Consider the following 16325-nt stretch of genomic DNA (forward strand, 5'->3'; position numbering starts at 1 on the left):
ACTAGCAGTGGATGAACTGTCAAAAGAATCATGAAAACTGCTATGTTAAGGACATAACTTAAGAATTTGCTTTAGGCTGATATTTACAATTATATGTCAATAAGAAATAAAGGTAACTTTTGCTGCTTTTTTTCCAGTTTTGACTTCTGTCAAGATAAGGAAGAGAAAAGACCCTCAGAAAACCTTGGACAAGTGCTTTTTGGGGAGAGAATAGCATCATCTCCATATAAGGTTATTTTATCCCTTGCAGTTGACCCTATTTAAATTTGATAGCTGTCATTCTGATGGCTGTAATCCATAGACATAGCTCAAGATTGATGACTGTGTAATTATTTTTGTTTATATTTTTAATATAAGTTTTACAGTGTTTATGTAATAAAAACAAAAATCCTCCCAGCCCAGAGGCATCTTGGGGTGGTTAATTAAAGTTGGGAAACTGAGCCAGTAATCATCCTTCTTTCCTATTGCTCTGTGGTAGAGAAGTCCAGAAACTGTATCTTAGGCAGTTATTTAATAGCTGGATTGTGGTGTGTTACATGATCTGAAATCATTAGTTTATTGAGTGTAATATTGGAGGCTATAAAGTGGTGATTCAGGAACTGTTTTGTATATGTGATAATACTATTGTGCAACTTCCAGAGTAGGAAGGGGAAGTCAAGTTGGGGCTCACTTGCAGCTTTTTCCTGCTTGGACACACTTATCCTCTGTTGCCTAAAACCGAATTCTTCATTATTGATGCATATCACTTGAAATCTTCTGTAAAATGAGTGTATGCAAATACTTCGTAGATTAAGCATGTGATATTTTTCTGTCTCATGCCCTGCATTAGCAATGATTAAATGTAGCATCTCCAAAAAGCTCTACTATCAACTTGAGACAGCTATTAGCAATAGAGGAGCTGTGGTCAAACAGTGGCTCTTAATGTTTGAAAGCTGGGTACTGTTCAAGTGCAGTTGAGACTGGGATTTGCCAGTGAAGCTGAAAACTGGGCTATGTTTGTGTGTGATGGTTGCTAGATGCTCCAAATCCCTGTGAGGAAAAAGAGACAGCAGTTTCTGAGTCTGCTGCTGCTCAGTCATTAGGGACCTGGTCACATCTTCTCATCAGTCTGCTAAGCAGGTGATGCTCCCTCCCTTGTGTAAACTGCTCCTGGAAGTCTCCTTTGATTCTCTGAGCTAATATAATTTTAAGTTTTATGGCTGCTGGTCACAAGAATCTTAAATATGTAGCATGATGGATCATTTGGAGTGGATACCTATTGAATGGGTTAGTATTATAACAATTACTTGTTTGAAATGGCTGCACACTACAGCAATTAGGAAATGCTGTTCCTCGTTAGCACTTAGGCCTTGATACCATTACAATTTTCAGTTGTGTTTTAAGTATGTTTGCTCAGTAGCAGGTAAATCCTAACTGGTTTAGAAGTTGAGATGCAAATGCGTGCATGTTTGTGTTAGGTGGTGTCTGTGCTTGAAGCTTAGATGTTGTGCAACTTTTTAGATTTTTGGCAGCCTTGTCTACTAACTTAGTCATGGGGAAAACCAGCTAAAATTAACGTGAAATGTTCAAAAAGGATGTAGGGAAAGTCTGGTTTAGCAGATGATGAAATTACCAAAATAAAACAAACTGGTAAAAGAAGAAAGCAATAACTTTTCTACTAATTTTACATTTTCAGTCCTCAGGGTTTATCCAAACGTAGTTTATCTGGACTGTTCAAGAGATTTTTAGCAATGTAAAATGGGATTGCTGCTGCTGCTGGATATATGTAAATCTTGACATTGAAGTTAAAGGCATTGTATGGGACTTTGATAGTCAGGAAGTGAAGCAACTAAAAAAAAAAAATCAGCTTTACCTGAAAAAAATACTCTAAAATACTTTTGAAGCAAAACTGAAATGACTCTTCTCGTGTGCTTTTTTTAACAGTTCACTTTTAAAAAGCAAGAAACATGCAAGAAAGTTTGTACAAGGTCATATGATCCAGGAAACAGTGCTGATAAAAGCAAACTGGCTTTTTTGAAGAAAGGAATGCAGTTGAATTATCAGCATCACTGGTAAGCTGAGATGTGTCCTTGAGGTTGTTGTTTGGGGTTTTTTTTCTGCTTTTTGACGTTGTTATCTATGTTCTAAGTGGTTGCTTTCTTCCTTCTATGTGATAGTTGTCCTCTGCTATGCATCTTGTGGGCACTGGTGAAAACTGTGTGAGTTACATGAATGTGAAATGTCAGTGGGAAAGCAGGTGCATCCCTTTCTGAGGACGTGTTCTTTGATGATTTCTGTCTAGGATTATCGATAACATGCCTGTAACGTGGTGCTATGATGTGGAAGATGGACAAAAATACTGTAATCCAGGATTTCCAATAGGATGTTTTGTTACTCCAGATGGTAGAGTTAAAGATGCTTGTGTTATAAATGTAAGTGATGGAACTTTTCTTGTTAGTATAGATGTGGCTTAATTTGTGGTTTTATTTTTAAGCTTTCTTTTCCTGAGAAAGAACAGGTATGTTTGTAAACATGGTTAGTGTTCAAAATGTGGGCATTGACAGTGCTGAGTGCTGCTGCTGTATGCTGTGTCTCGCTGATACAATTGTCCAAATAAAGTGTATATCTAGGTCTTTCGACCTATTTATGTTTTATAACTGGTGTGGGTGTTTAAAAGCCTTATAAAATTGTGGATTTGCTTTGAAATTTCATGTGTATACATCCTTGTACCTATTCATTCTTTGTCCATGTCAGTGTGCAAGACTTTCTTTTAATCACTTTCAGATGGAAGCTTTCTGGTGAAGACCTAGAAATGAGCACTGTGTTCTAGTTGCAAAAGTTAGGTCTAGCACAGTTTACAAGTTAAATGTGTCAGGGTTTTCCCAGATGGCTGGAAGATAACAAACACAGCTGTGACAGGGAAAATTATATTGACAACAATTGGAAATGTGTCAGTCATCCTGGGAGTTCTGTGGTGAACTAGTACAGTTACAGATAATAGTGATACAGTTTTATCTGTCCTGGAGGAAGGGACCACACTCCTCAGGGAGGAGGGAGCTCTCTATGACTCTGCTCTGCCACGTCTTGCTGCTTGTGTGCAGTGCAGTCAGTTCATTTGTGTGCAGCAGGTCTGACGCTGCTTTGAAGTGTTGCATTTATCATGCATGCTCAGTTTACTCTGTCTGCAGTCACCTTCCAACTCAGTTACTCCTCAGGCTCCCCAGGCTCTTGAAAGTGATCTGTGGATTGAATAACCTGTTCCAATTTGGTGTTTAACTTCATTATTTTGTATGTGAGGTGTGTGTTAAATTGATACTGGTGTCTGTTCTGTTGGGAGCTGTCTGTTACACAGAAAGCAAAGTCAGCAACGTGGATGAAAAGCTGATTTGTTTTTTTTTTTTACTGGGAGGCCTTCATATATTGGTATCAGTGACTGAATTTCCTAGAGAGAGCCTATGGAGCTTTTAATGGGTATCCATGAAGTGCTGTGCAAACTGTGTGTGCTGGCAGTGGTGTGGGAGCTCTGCCAGGGTACCCAGTGTCATTTTGGTCTGTGAATTCTAATTCCAGTGGGAATGTTGCATGGCGTAGTGCCAGAGGGATGGCTGGCCCATGGGCAAATAAGAAGGTAGCCCCGTGACTGTCATCTCTGGGATTTATACTTTTACAAGTATACCCAAATACCTGTTCCCACAGACATAATTATCTCTTTAAAATGGGGCCAGGAGAGGGGTTGTTAACATGCAGTGGCACAGCTACAGTTCATCCTTGCAGTTATGCAGCTGCTGAGCTACATGATTACTTCAACTGCTGCTTTGGAAATGGAGGATACAGAGACCTAAAGATGGGGTTATAGAATGACATGGGGATGATTCCAGTCTTCTCCCAATGAGAATCTCGATCACAGTGAAAGAAGAAGAATCCAGATAAATTTAATGCAAGACACCTTCATATTTTGCTGGTAGTGGGCAAAGAATGGAATTTGTATGCCAATTGGAAAATGGATGATATACACAATAAATATAGGAATTTTTTTACTTGGAAACTCAGCTAGCAGTCTGTCATCCTGGTCCTCTAATTCAAATTAAAGTTTTTTTTAAACAGTGACAGAACTGAGGAGAAAAGAAAATCCAAGTCAACTTAATTGACTCTGGTGTCACCTCATATTTCTGAATTCTGAAAGCACAGGGATGACAAAGTAGAAAAGCTGATGAAGGTGAAGGGTAGTTTTTTGAAGCAGGACATGGTTTGTAAGCTTTGGTAGCTGGAACGGAGGTGTAGAAATGGTGAATCTGAATTACTTGTACCTTTGGCAGCTTTTTGGTAAAGACATTTAAATTTCAGTAGTAACACAGATGTGATAGTTTCTTGTGTGGGCTTTTATTTATAGAACTCAGTATCATATATAGAAAAATATATAAATATTTTATACAGATACATTAATGTTGAAGTGTTTCCTTCATCCAGCATCAGTCTCATTTTAAAGTTCTTGTCTGCTTGTGCCCTCTCCTGTTGGAGAAGTTTCTCAATCTCTTGGTAATGTTTTGTAGTCAGAGTTTAACAAGAAGAACACTTTCTACCTCTTCAACCACGTTGACATAACAATCATGTACCACAGTGGGAAGGATGAAAACTGGCCTGGTGCAAGACTGGTGATGGCGAGACTGAGGCCACAAAGGTAATTGTGCATTAAAGCAGCAGCTTCTGGTACTCAGGAGTCCTGACAGCACTTCCAAACTTAGGGATGATATTTGGTGTTAATAAGTTTTGAGGAAGTCGTTATTCTGACTTCTGGTAAAGCTTTCCTTATGCTTCTTCATATCTGGAACTGTAGTTACAAGGACACTTCGACAACTGTAAATGTCATTTAACTTTGTTTTTAAAATGTTCCCTAAAGTCCCTCCTGATGGAAAAGCTGCTTATGCAGACTCTTAGAACCTGACACAAACGATAGTCTTGTTCATATGTTGATTGATTTGTGTCTGAGTGTGCATGTTTTCAGATACACTGAGAAACATCCTTTAACTGAATAAGTTTTCCCATGTTGTGTCTGTTATGTGTCTCCCAAATGTACTGTATGAATGTACAGTATTTGTGTACAGTACAGGTGTACCTTTTCCTGTGTAAGTTTGGATACTGAGGTATGGGTGAAATACCAAATTTATACTGGTGTTCAGAACAGCAAATGATGACAACTAATATCCTAAGAAGACTAACTGATTTTCTTAAGCAGAAGTTTAATGGTTTCTGCATTGACCAGAAAGGAGGTGCAACAACTTAGAGATCAGGAACAGACTGAAGCAATTACTTTGGCCTCTAGTCAGTCTGTTCATGCACAGTTCATACTTCCCTACATTTGAAAACTGCAGTCCAGTTACAAAATTTCAAAGTAGGTTGGTTTTTTTTTAGCTAAGCTATTCCCTCTTTTCCACAGAGGTTAAATACACTCTTAAATTATGCTACCAGAGTTTCTCAGTCATACAGACGTGTGGTACAGCGTGACTCAGATTCACTTGTCTTTTCTGTTGTTATGGTATTGTGTGTTTTTAGTGAATTATAATTGCTATACAGGTTTATTCCTTCCATTTACATTTGCTCTGAGGTGGTGGCAAGAGGAGTCTACCAGCCTTCTCCATTTTTTATTAAAGCTTTATCAGTTGCATCCTAAATGGGGAGATGAAAGTAGCTGATCTTTGAGGTCCCTTCCAACCCAAACCATTCTGTGATTCTGTGAGTGATTGAAAAAAGTGAGCATTTCCTTTTCCCTGGCAGTGCAGACCACAAGGGGGCACAATTAGGTTGCACATAACCTTAATTTTGTCATTCTCTGTCCTGGTGTTTTACTTGGTGCTTTGCTTCAACCTTGAAGCTCTCCTGATGGGGCAATATTTGTGGTTAGAGGACCCTAACTTTGCATGGAAGTTTTTATTATCTTGTGGCTTGGCTTAGTTGTGGACATATAATAATGTATGGTAGAATTGTTAATCTAAATTGGGTAAATACAACTTGCCCAAGAGGGTATGAGAGGAAAGCTATTTTCCAGTGTTAGAGGGGGTTTACAGGAGTGAATTCAAGAAAACCTTCAGGTTTCTTAGCCTTTGTGCTTCTATAGCTGCAGTGTTTCTCAAGTACTGCAGAGAAGGTGTTTCATATTTGAACTTTTAAACCCAAATCCACCAAAATAAAATAAACCCCCTTCTCCCTGTGAAACTTGAGAGGTGAGAAGCTGTGGGAGATTGAGAGATTCTCAGCCTTCCTGGCTGACAATCACACGCTGAGGTTGAGTTGCCAATAATGCAGTCTTGTTAAAATGTGCAAGGGGGGTATGATGGCAGAGAAGGGATATTTTGTGTTAAAACCATCTTTCCAGGAAAAGATCTCCAGACTTTGCAGCCCACCATTTTATCTTAGGACCAGGATTCATTCTGATCATGGCAGAAAAGGGGACAGGGTGGAACCACATCTTGTGACCTTTAGAGGTCAGCGGTTCTCGTCCCCCACATGTTTAGCAAACAACTTTACCTGTAACCTCAAATTGCATAGGATGGTATATGCAATTTATTTAACTTTTTTCCCCGTTAGCTACAAACATACAGATGAAAACAACTTAAGTTGTGAAGGTCCACCTATGGAGATTCCTGGAGAATTCACCAATAAACTGAATTTGATCTACACTTACTCTGTGACATTTGAAGTAAGTATTGAGTCTGTTACATGAATATGTATTTCCCCAAAAGAATGAAATCAAAGGAATTGAATAATTTGCTAATAGCTGTAACTGGATTAGAGCAGTGTAAATTCCATGAGGATGGTCTTGTGAAGTATTTTTCTTAAATTCTTAGTAGGTTTTCCATCACTGTAGTTTAAGTGATGCTTTGAATGTATAAATAACGACTTTGCCCTCCTCCCCCCGTTTTATTACTAACAGAAAGGTAGTAGATTGAATAAGTGCAAGTGTTATCTTCCTTGAGGTAAACTCTGCTTTCAGAGTTTAGTCAGGGTGCTGAGAGTCTCATGTTAAAGAACAGTTTGTATTATATGTTTGGGGACACTTTTGTGTTAAACGTTGATTGTAAAGCTTTTTTTCTTCTAGTGAAGTTGAAAGGTTTGTCTTATTTTGTGTTGCTTTTATTTTGTTCACAAGGGTTTTTTTGGAGTAGGCAGCCATTTATCTTTTAAAATTAATACTCTGATGATTACCAATACTCTAATGCTTTATTCAGCCTGTAATGACTTAGACAGGAGGAAATTTGCTTTCTGGCAAATGGGTGTTTACCCCAGCATGGAAAGTGAACCTTCTCTGGGGGTGACAGTAATTTGATTCAAGGTACTTCAGACCTTGGTACCTTGGTTCCAGTCTGTCCTGAAAGCGTGGTTGTTTCTCTGATGTCAGATGCCAATCTTAGAGGATTTGGCTCGAGACCACCAGTTTGTTTTGTACAGGCAGTCAGGCAGCCATTGCAGGGTAACAGCTTTCATCCTACCAAATTGAATTTGATTTGAACCAATGACCTTGAGGTGCAAGACTCCATATCCTGTTACTTTTCCCTTGAGACACCCAATCCTCCTTAGACTTTCTTAATTTTCCTACATGAATGAGCCTTCTGTCATTAACATTTGTGTTTAAATCTTGATGGTAAACTGCAGTTCAGAATTTCAATGTGAACTTTGTCTGGTTAGTCACGCAATGTGTTGGGTGTTTGGGTACCCACTCCCTCTTTCTCCAGCGTGGAGCAGCAGGTAGAGCTCAGATCCCGTGAGTTTAGATGCTTCCAGCAGATGGCACTTCAAAACTGCTTATTCTGTCTGTTATCCCTTAGCCTTGATTTGAAATAATACCTCACGTTTTACTTTTTATTAGTGGTTTCAGAATAACTTAAAAGGGAGTTTTTATCAGCAAGAAGTGTTTTTAAATAGAACATTAGTTTCAGTCAGCCTGAACACACAAAGCAGTTAAATATGTAACTGTTTTGTGGTCCTTTCCAATTCGGCAGCTGACTTCTGGTGAGACAGTGGTGGTGTCTGCTTTAATTAGTTGAAATGGGCAAGGTATGTAGCTCTGTGTATGTGAAAAGTATACAGCAGCATGGGTCTAATGTTTAGTACACAGGTGCACAAAAATGTAAACATGTAACAAACTTCAGCACCACACTTCTGAAACCCTGGATCAGGTAGCTGTGAACTACTGATCCTCTGCTGATCGGGCTGACAAAGAGCAACTTAGGGCAATTTTGGCCACCTTGTTGTGTTGGTGCAGTTCTTCATTGTCATGTTCTTGATCCAGAACTTAAAAATTCTAAGCTGGTGATACAGTCTAAATTTTGAGAATGAACTGTACCAATTTACCACCTGGTAAATACATGAAAAATTCTGCAGAATATTATGCCAGTCAGGGGATGAAATTTGGTAGCAGGACAGAAGGTGTGTATGTCCCTTGAGACCAGCTGTGGAGGACAAGGTTTGTGGGTCAGAAAGAGTCCTCACTTGTGCAGCTTTCACATAAATTTTAGAGAAGGGAGACAGAAGAGAATAAAAGCATCTTTTAGGGTGAAACTTCTTAAATCCATCACAGCACTCTCTGGAAATGAAAGTTGTGTCCCATGACTCAGGTTGGAAAACAATCTGTATCAGCCAGTGTTATGGCAGAGTGAAGGAGCCTGTGCTAAATGCATTGAATGTGATAAGAAAGAAAAAGTTCGAGGGAAAACTAGAAGTGTGTTTATGGAGTATGTCTGACGAAGTTTCAAGATCAGTGTGCTGTACTGAGGGAATCTCGTAGTAATGGCATGATAGTTTTTCAGCCTGTATTTGGGATCTGCAGGCAGCTACATCCTGAATCATGGAAAGATGAGGCTTAGTGAAGCCTCAGTTGAAGGTAGAAGACATGAATAGGGAATTTCAATAACCAAGGTACTCTTTTAGAGGCTTAAGAGATGAATTAATGCAAGAGGGAGGTCTAACATCCAGGGTTGATACCAAGCTTAGATATGAATGCTGACTGGAAGGTTTATGGGAAAGATTTGGTGTGCTTATTCCTTCTTGGAGACTGCAGTGAACTTGTACTTCTTTCTATTAATTGCTGTTTCATTTCTTTGTAGGAAAAGAATAATATTAAGTGGGCTTCCAGGTGGGACTACATTTTGGAGTCCATGCCTCATACAAACATCCAGTGGTTTAGGTAAGATCTGCATTTTTTGGGGGGTGAAGTCTTGCTGGGGAGCACAGAGATTTCTTAGTAGTGCTTCTAGGGATTTATAGATATATAAAATGTCTGCTGTGGTAGAACAAAGTCTGTAAGTTTTTAGGCAAGAAAACTTTTTTGTTTTCATATGTGAAGTAAATTTCCATCTCTTGGGAGCAACTGTCGTGTTGAATTTTGTAAAAGGATTGCATCATTATTGTGTTTTACTCTTATCACCTTCATTCTGGAGAACTTTTGCTCCTTTGCAGTGTTCTTATTGTCACTGTCTGGGTTTCTCTGACTGACAAGTGAGAGGTACATAAGTGTAGTGTGTGTTTTGTACTCAGCTGCAGCTTACAGTAAAAAAGGAGGTCTTTTTTTATGAGTAAAAGATGTATGTGAAAAGCTCTTTCTTATTTCCCTCCTTACCATGCAAAAGTAAGCACATAATTTGTGTTGAAGTGTTAATGCTTTGCAATGTAAGTGTTTGAAAAGGCTCATCTGATTGAATTGATCTCTACAAAATATTAAATGGCATGGTGTCAATTTAATTGGTTGATAGATACAAAATCTACGTGACAGTCTGCTTTAAGAGCTGTAGCTGTTTCACCAGGGAAATTACTTCTGAGGTATATAAGGAGGAAAATAGAGAAAAGCAATATGTAACTGTCTTGAGAATTAGCAATGTATCATAAAATACTGTTCTTCTCACTTCTGTCACCTAAGAAATCATATAGGTACACAACTGAGAACAGTTTCTCTTCTCTGGGTGGGAAAACATTGAAAGGTCTGAATATCTAAGATGTTTCATCAGACTTGAGCTGTACATTTGGTGTGAACTGAGTGCATGTCCTGAAACCTGAATAACGGGATTGAAAGTTTGACTTTTTCTTTATTTACAGTATAATGAATTCCCTCGTAATTGTTCTCTTCTTATCTGGCATGGTGGCTATGATCATTCTGAGGACTCTTCATAAAGATATTGCAAGATACAACCAGATTGACTCTTCAGTGAGTAAAATTTACAGCTTTTACATGAGCACATGGCTCTGGTGATAGTGATGTCTATCAATTAGTTTTGAGTACATCTAGAGAGATGTGTAACTATGATGAATTTAAAACATGCTAATATCTCTGGTTATTAAAAGCAGCTGTATTGCTATTTCTTGTTTTTATACAGCAGGAATACATGAGCAGATGTGAAAATCTTACTTTTCTAGCATCACTGGATGAACTTGTAATATGCAAGGACAGGCTTCAGGTTTTAGAAGTACGTGGAGTGATTCACAGAAACTTTTTGATGGTAAACAAACTTGTATTTGAAATGCAAATCCCTTTGTTCCCAAGGAAAGCCTGGGGTTTAATGAATACTTTATTAATAATTTAATAATACTTTATTATGTACACCGACAGCCACAAGACACAGTGATGGCATTAAAAAGTGTTTTGGCATTGGCTCACCATCAAGACATGGCAATTTCTCCTGAGTCCTGTAGTTGCATTATGGAGTCAGTCAGGACATGCAGCAGGTGGTATGACACACACCTCAGCAACCAGTGTGTTCTTTATGGAATCACCATCCTTGGAGACAGTGAAGAGCCATTTGGACATGGTGCTGGCTAACCTGCTTGAGGTGGCCCTGCTTGTGCAGGACAAGCTGAACTCCAGAGGTCCCTTCCAGCATCAGCCATAAGTGTGTCAATGCAGCCCTGCTTTAAGTCATGTTATGTGGCATTAGGAAAGACCTGGTAATCACTGTGTCAAACTGAGTCTGCTTTGTCTGACCTAATGAGGTGGCTGAAACCTTTTGCCATCTGACTGAACCTGTTGTGAGTTCTTTTGAAATATGTACTCCTTAAAATGGGCAAGGGGCAGGTTCCTATAGTGGAAGAGAATGTAGCTGGTTGTGAGTTAAAAATACTTGACCTAGTAGACTCAGAGTAATTTTTACTCAGCCTTTCTCTCATTCTCATTGGTAAAAGGGATATCTGCAACCTAAGCATGAGAAGTAATGTCAGATGCTACAAAGGTTTGAATTTTCACTGTTGTTGCTGTCTATCTGGTTAAAGAAATACTTCAAAATGCACAAAAAATTTTCATATTGATACTAAAACATCTGAAAATACTTTTATTCTTCTTTGTGGTTTTGATATTAAATATCTTTTGTTAATGCAAATCCAGACAGTAATTTAAGTTGAAAAATTTTACCACATCCTTTAACTGATTATTTCTGTGAGGCTCTCAATTAAATTATGTTCATTATCTTATCCTGTGTTCTCTTTATTAGTTGATAATTTTTAATGTAATAAAGAACAAGACTCGTAGAAGTTTGTTTAGTTTTTATGGATAACAGCAGGGATAGGTGTGACTTTCAGAAAACCATACTTTTTATTTTCTTGCCAGGTGTGAGAGACTTAAAGATCTGTTTCAATTCAAGGAACTTATTTCAAAAGGTGTGAAATATTTGTGCAAAAATGGAGCTGGGCTAAGGAATCTGCAGTGAAGCAAATTAGTATCTCACACTTAGGGGATGCTGATGATTGCACTTGAAAAGAAATCGATGCAGGAGCCAGTGGATGTGGTCCTAATATGTGCATTTAATGTTCAGCTAATGCCAGCTGGCTTTAGTGTGTTGAGGATTTAGTGAGACAAACAGTAATGAAGTGTTTAGAAATCACTAGATTGCTCTGAGGGTCTAGTGACTAAGAGAGGATTCCAGAACTGAAGAGAACTCATGTCAATGTGTTTTCAACAGTGAGAGTTGTTTTTTTCCAAATCTCTTTGGTAATGACTACTTGAGTGTAGGGGACTTCAGTCTGTTAGAATGTTTTGAGAACTAAGCTAAATTAATGGATAAAATGAGGATTACTGCACTTCTAAAAAATTTAAGAGTAATTTTCCTCAAATACTCTTTGAAACTCTAAAGTGTAGCATGCTACTTGGTTTAGCTGTCCAATTCTTATCCTTATCTTGAACATAAAGGTTAGCAATATAAAACACTGCTGAATTTTTTAAAACAGAATACTCTGACTCACAACTAATTGGCCTGTAATGGAAGAGTTTTATTAAAAACTGAGCTTTGAGGTGAACACTGTGGCCCATAGACCAATATGGGGGTCTCAATCTGCCAAACTTGGTTTCTCTTTATTTTTCATAAACCAAGATAAATTCTAGTGAGCAGAGGTATCATTGTGGGGAAGTCAAAGACAATCTTCCAGCAAAAATAAATGTTACATAATCTGTTGCAGTTTAAGATGCTCTGTGTCATTTGCCAGCGTCATCTGCATTCTTTCTTACCCTGCTTTTTTGCATGCTGTAATTCTAGTGGTAAGCAGTCCTTTGACCTGAACTCAGTATTCCTGGGTTGAATGAAACCTGTAGCTTTTAATTTTATGAGGAGAGTGGTCTTGTGGTCGTGTGTTGGTTTTGGTTGGTTTATTGTGTGAGGGGCAGTGTCTGTTTTGAGTGACTCTATTGAAGAGCCTTTTTCTTCAGCAGTGGTTCCTTAGGATCCCCCCTGCTCATGCCATCCATCTTTTCACCTCTGGGAGTGGGACAGAGTGTTGGTATTTGTCCCTCATGGTTCCAGGGAGCAAACTTTCTTTTGTAGTACAGAGACAATTTCATTCTTTCCCAATAGTCATTGAGACTGATGTGCTTTGAAATGGAAGCAGAAAAAGATAAATGCTTGAACTAGATTGAAGTTGAATTAAATGGAATGCTTTGTTTTAGTTTAAATTTAGAATGATGTTCTGTGGTTTGGCTAATTACATTTGGTTTTTTCTTGCTTTAAGAGATGAGGATTTTCTTGATAAATCCTGCCTTTTTCACTGAACCATTAGGGGGTTATGAAATCAATGAGTGATGAATCAGATGCAATTAGTCTGGCTTTGGATCTTAACTGGAAGTTAATCAAACTTTAAATATGTATTTTGCATCTTGTTTGTGTTAATTCACTACTGCATTATGTATCTTTGCTAAAGACTTTGTTGATTTTATACAGGAAGATGCCCAAGAGGAATTTGGCTGGAAGCTGGTTCATGGAGATGTGTTTAGACCTCCAAGGAAGGGAATGTTACTCTCTGTCTTTTTGGGCCAAGGAACGCAAATTTTCATTATGACATTTATTACTTTATGTAAGTAACTTCATTAAGGTGATGTGTTTGTAGTGTAATAGTGATAAGAAAGATGCAATATTATTAAACAAATGACAGAAGCCTTTAAGTCCTTCCTTTAGTAAAATAAAATATTAATGCAGTTTCATAACACTAATCTGGATAGCTTCAGTAATGCTGTTGTGTTGTCATTGAAAACATTGTGCTGTCTGGGCTAATTCAGATTCTTCATGAGTACAGAAATCAAACTTCCTTCTTACAAGTTTCTTTTTAAAAAACAGAAACAATTTGTCATGCTGTAAATTATGTAAGGGTCCAGTAATGCAAGTTCAAAGACATGTAATCAAAGCTTTAATGTTCTGGGAACACTTTCTATCCAATATGTTTGATATGACAATCTGCAGCCGTGCAGAAATAAGAGCCAGAGTGCACACCAATGAAATGGTGCTGACACAACATTGAGATAATGAGAGCCTACCTCAGATAGCTATAAATGCATATGATGATGTCATCTGTCACAGGATGGTGTTTTCTTATCTGTTATCTGTAAAGTTTATGACCATTCCTTTTCTTACTATATAATTGATTTAGAAGGTACACTGATACTTACTACACAAGAAGCATTTTTGAAATTTTGTTCTTCAAGTTTGATTCAGATTTTTTTGATCTTTCATAGAGGAGCGACTTTTTTTCTATTTATTACATGATGCTTTAAGATTAGTGGAATTTTCTTGATAGGCTTGTCTTTCAGTGTTGGTCACAACTCTCTATCTTACTTAACTGCAATAGTTTCCTGGGCTACCAGTGTAGCATAGAAAGAAATTGGTGGTGAGAGAAAGTCCTTTATAAAACCAACTGTACACTGGAGATTACTGACAAACTCCTTTTTTGCAAGTATCTGTAGGCTGATCTCTACAATTGGTTCACACTCAGGCAGCCTTCTGTGATTAAAGAGGCTAATTTTCAGGATAGAGTGTTCTTAAGTAAAACATCATGGTGGATGGTGGCATTTTACTTTTCAGCCTTTTGGCTTTGAGAAATTTTCTTCTTAAGAGGCGAGGTGGAAAGAATGCTTTTGAATGAAACGGTGCTGTTAGAGGTATGGTCAAGCTTATGCACACAGTCTTCATTTAAATGTCTGGTAGTGAAAGGGATAAACCTTCACAGTGATTTGTTACAGGGGAATTTTGACATGTGTCCACAAATAACTAAATCTTTTTGTGTCTCCAGTCCTGGCTTGCCTTGGTTTTCTTTCCCCTGCCAACCGTGGTGCTTTGATGACCTGTGCTGTTGTATTGTGGGTCTTGCTGGGAACTCCAGCTGGTTACGTGTCTGCTAGAATGTACAAGAGTAAGTATGTGCATTTATTTAGTGTGACACAACATGTTAAATTCAGAATTGCTGGGCTCAATATAAACCTCAGATGGGAGCTGGTGTCTCAGACAACAAATCTGCTTCTTGCTGCCATTCTGTAAAACAGTTGGAAAAAGTCTTGAACTTGAAATTGTTTTTACTTTTTCCCCTCAGCATTCAGAGGTGAGAAGTGGAAGACAAACGTCTTGCTTACAGCTCTACTTTGCCCTGGGTTAGTATTGTTTCCCCTTGTGGGAAGGAGTTGGGGAAAAAAAAGTGAATTGTTATGAAGCTTGTTTGTGTGATTTTGTTTATGGTTCTCCAAACTGCTGTTCCCTTTCTGTACTGCCTATGTGTGAATACGAAGAAAAGAAAATTCTGAGGAGTTGGAGCCTGGTACTCTAGAACACAGGTTCTTAGCATCTTGTTTTGTAGTCAGCTGTGGGGGTAGGAGGAATGATGCAAGGTAGTGTCACAGCCTTTGGGAGTCACTGCACCAGAACATTAGACAGTGATGGAGTAATTCAAGTCTGGTACCATAGCACTTGGTATGTTCCACGTAATTCTGGCTGTCGTCTTCATACATAAATGTAGGTAATGTCCAGTTCCTTGGTTTCAGCTTTGGGTACTGCCAAATGTCCTTGGCAAAAGTAGAGGAAAAGATTATAAATTTCATAAGGTATTTCTTCCTCCCAAAAACCCTAGAATGAATAAAACATGGGTTGGTTTCAAGTAAAGTAGAATTTCATCAAATGAAAGGTAATGTCTTCGATAACAACCGAGTGTAGTATTTCTATAGAAATCTTACTTCTAAACAAAATGTGCTTCAGTCTCCCTGCTGTCATTTAGATATTATCAGGAGAGAGAAGAAAACATATATCGATGGGAAAAAATATTGTGCTGGTCATGTAAACTCCCAAATAAATTGAGTTTCACAGAGGAAGTGAAATGACTGGGGCTGGTAGAATAGGAACAGATGTCCTGATTACGCTATGCTAGTTCAGTGAATTTGCATAATATCATAAACAGCCCAAGGTCTTTTTAGTCTCAGTAGACTGATGGGAGTTCCTATTTGCAGTATTTTTTTCTGACTTTGGAGGGGGTAAGTGGGGTCTGTGTTACGAGCTTGGCTGGATGATAAAGATTAGCAAGACTTCTAAAATGGATTTGATTTCTATTTTTTGTTCAACAAGATGCTTACAGCAGGGGTCGCTTGGGTGTGCTTATTGAACAGGTCTGTTCCCCTAAACTGTTTTGGCAAGTCTCAGGCCTCTCCTAGGACAAAAAAAGGAGGCTGTCTATTGCTCTAATCCTCCTTCCTTCCTTTTTAAATTTCAGTGGAGGATGCATGTTCACTTCAGGGCAGTTTAAATTCTTCCTCTGGAGCACCTTTTTAACAAAACCCAGACAATGGTGCGCTTTGCAGGGGCCCTTCCTGAGGCTCAATTTTCTGTGGTGCATCCTTGAATCTATGAATAATGGCAATTCAGGCAAGCTTTTATTTTATAGGGGGCTCTTTTGCAGTACATTTTGCTTTGTTTTCAGATTGGGATGTTTGGAATTTTCATCATATGTTTCAGAGTTGTTTTCTAGTGTTTTCCTAGGATGTTTAGAAAATGAGGCAGATGTGCTTAACAGGGGAGGAAAGAACAGGTCTGGAGACATGTCATGACTGAAGCAGTGTCTATTTAAATTCT

General features: G+C 38.3%; 1 protein-coding gene across 1 annotated transcript in view; it reads left to right on the forward strand.

Annotated features, from left to right (window-relative positions):
• The window catches only part of LOC113984541 (transmembrane 9 superfamily member 2-like), a 29479-nt gene that overhangs the window by 1795 nt on the left and 11359 nt on the right, over window positions 1–16325 (forward strand). Inside the window, exons 3-12 of the mRNA XM_027714619.2 lie at window positions 138–231; window positions 1924–2051; window positions 2282–2411; window positions 4530–4657; window positions 6562–6673; window positions 9078–9157; window positions 10063–10171; window positions 13164–13296; window positions 14506–14625; window positions 14803–14860. Of these exons, the coding sequence (XP_027570420.1) occupies window positions 138–231; window positions 1924–2051; window positions 2282–2411; window positions 4530–4657; window positions 6562–6673; window positions 9078–9157; window positions 10063–10171; window positions 13164–13296; window positions 14506–14625; window positions 14803–14860 (1092 nt within the window). The remainder of the gene's footprint in view (window positions 1–137; window positions 232–1923; window positions 2052–2281; window positions 2412–4529; window positions 4658–6561; window positions 6674–9077; window positions 9158–10062; window positions 10172–13163; window positions 13297–14505; window positions 14626–14802; window positions 14861–16325) is intronic.

The sequence above is a fragment of the Pipra filicauda genome, unplaced genomic scaffold, assembly GCF_003945595.2.
Source record: "Pipra filicauda isolate LSUMZ 115617 unplaced genomic scaffold, ASM394559v2 scaffold506_size402828_pilon, whole genome shotgun sequence".
Classification (NCBI taxonomy): Eukaryota; Metazoa; Chordata; class Aves; order Passeriformes; family Pipridae; genus Pipra; species Pipra filicauda.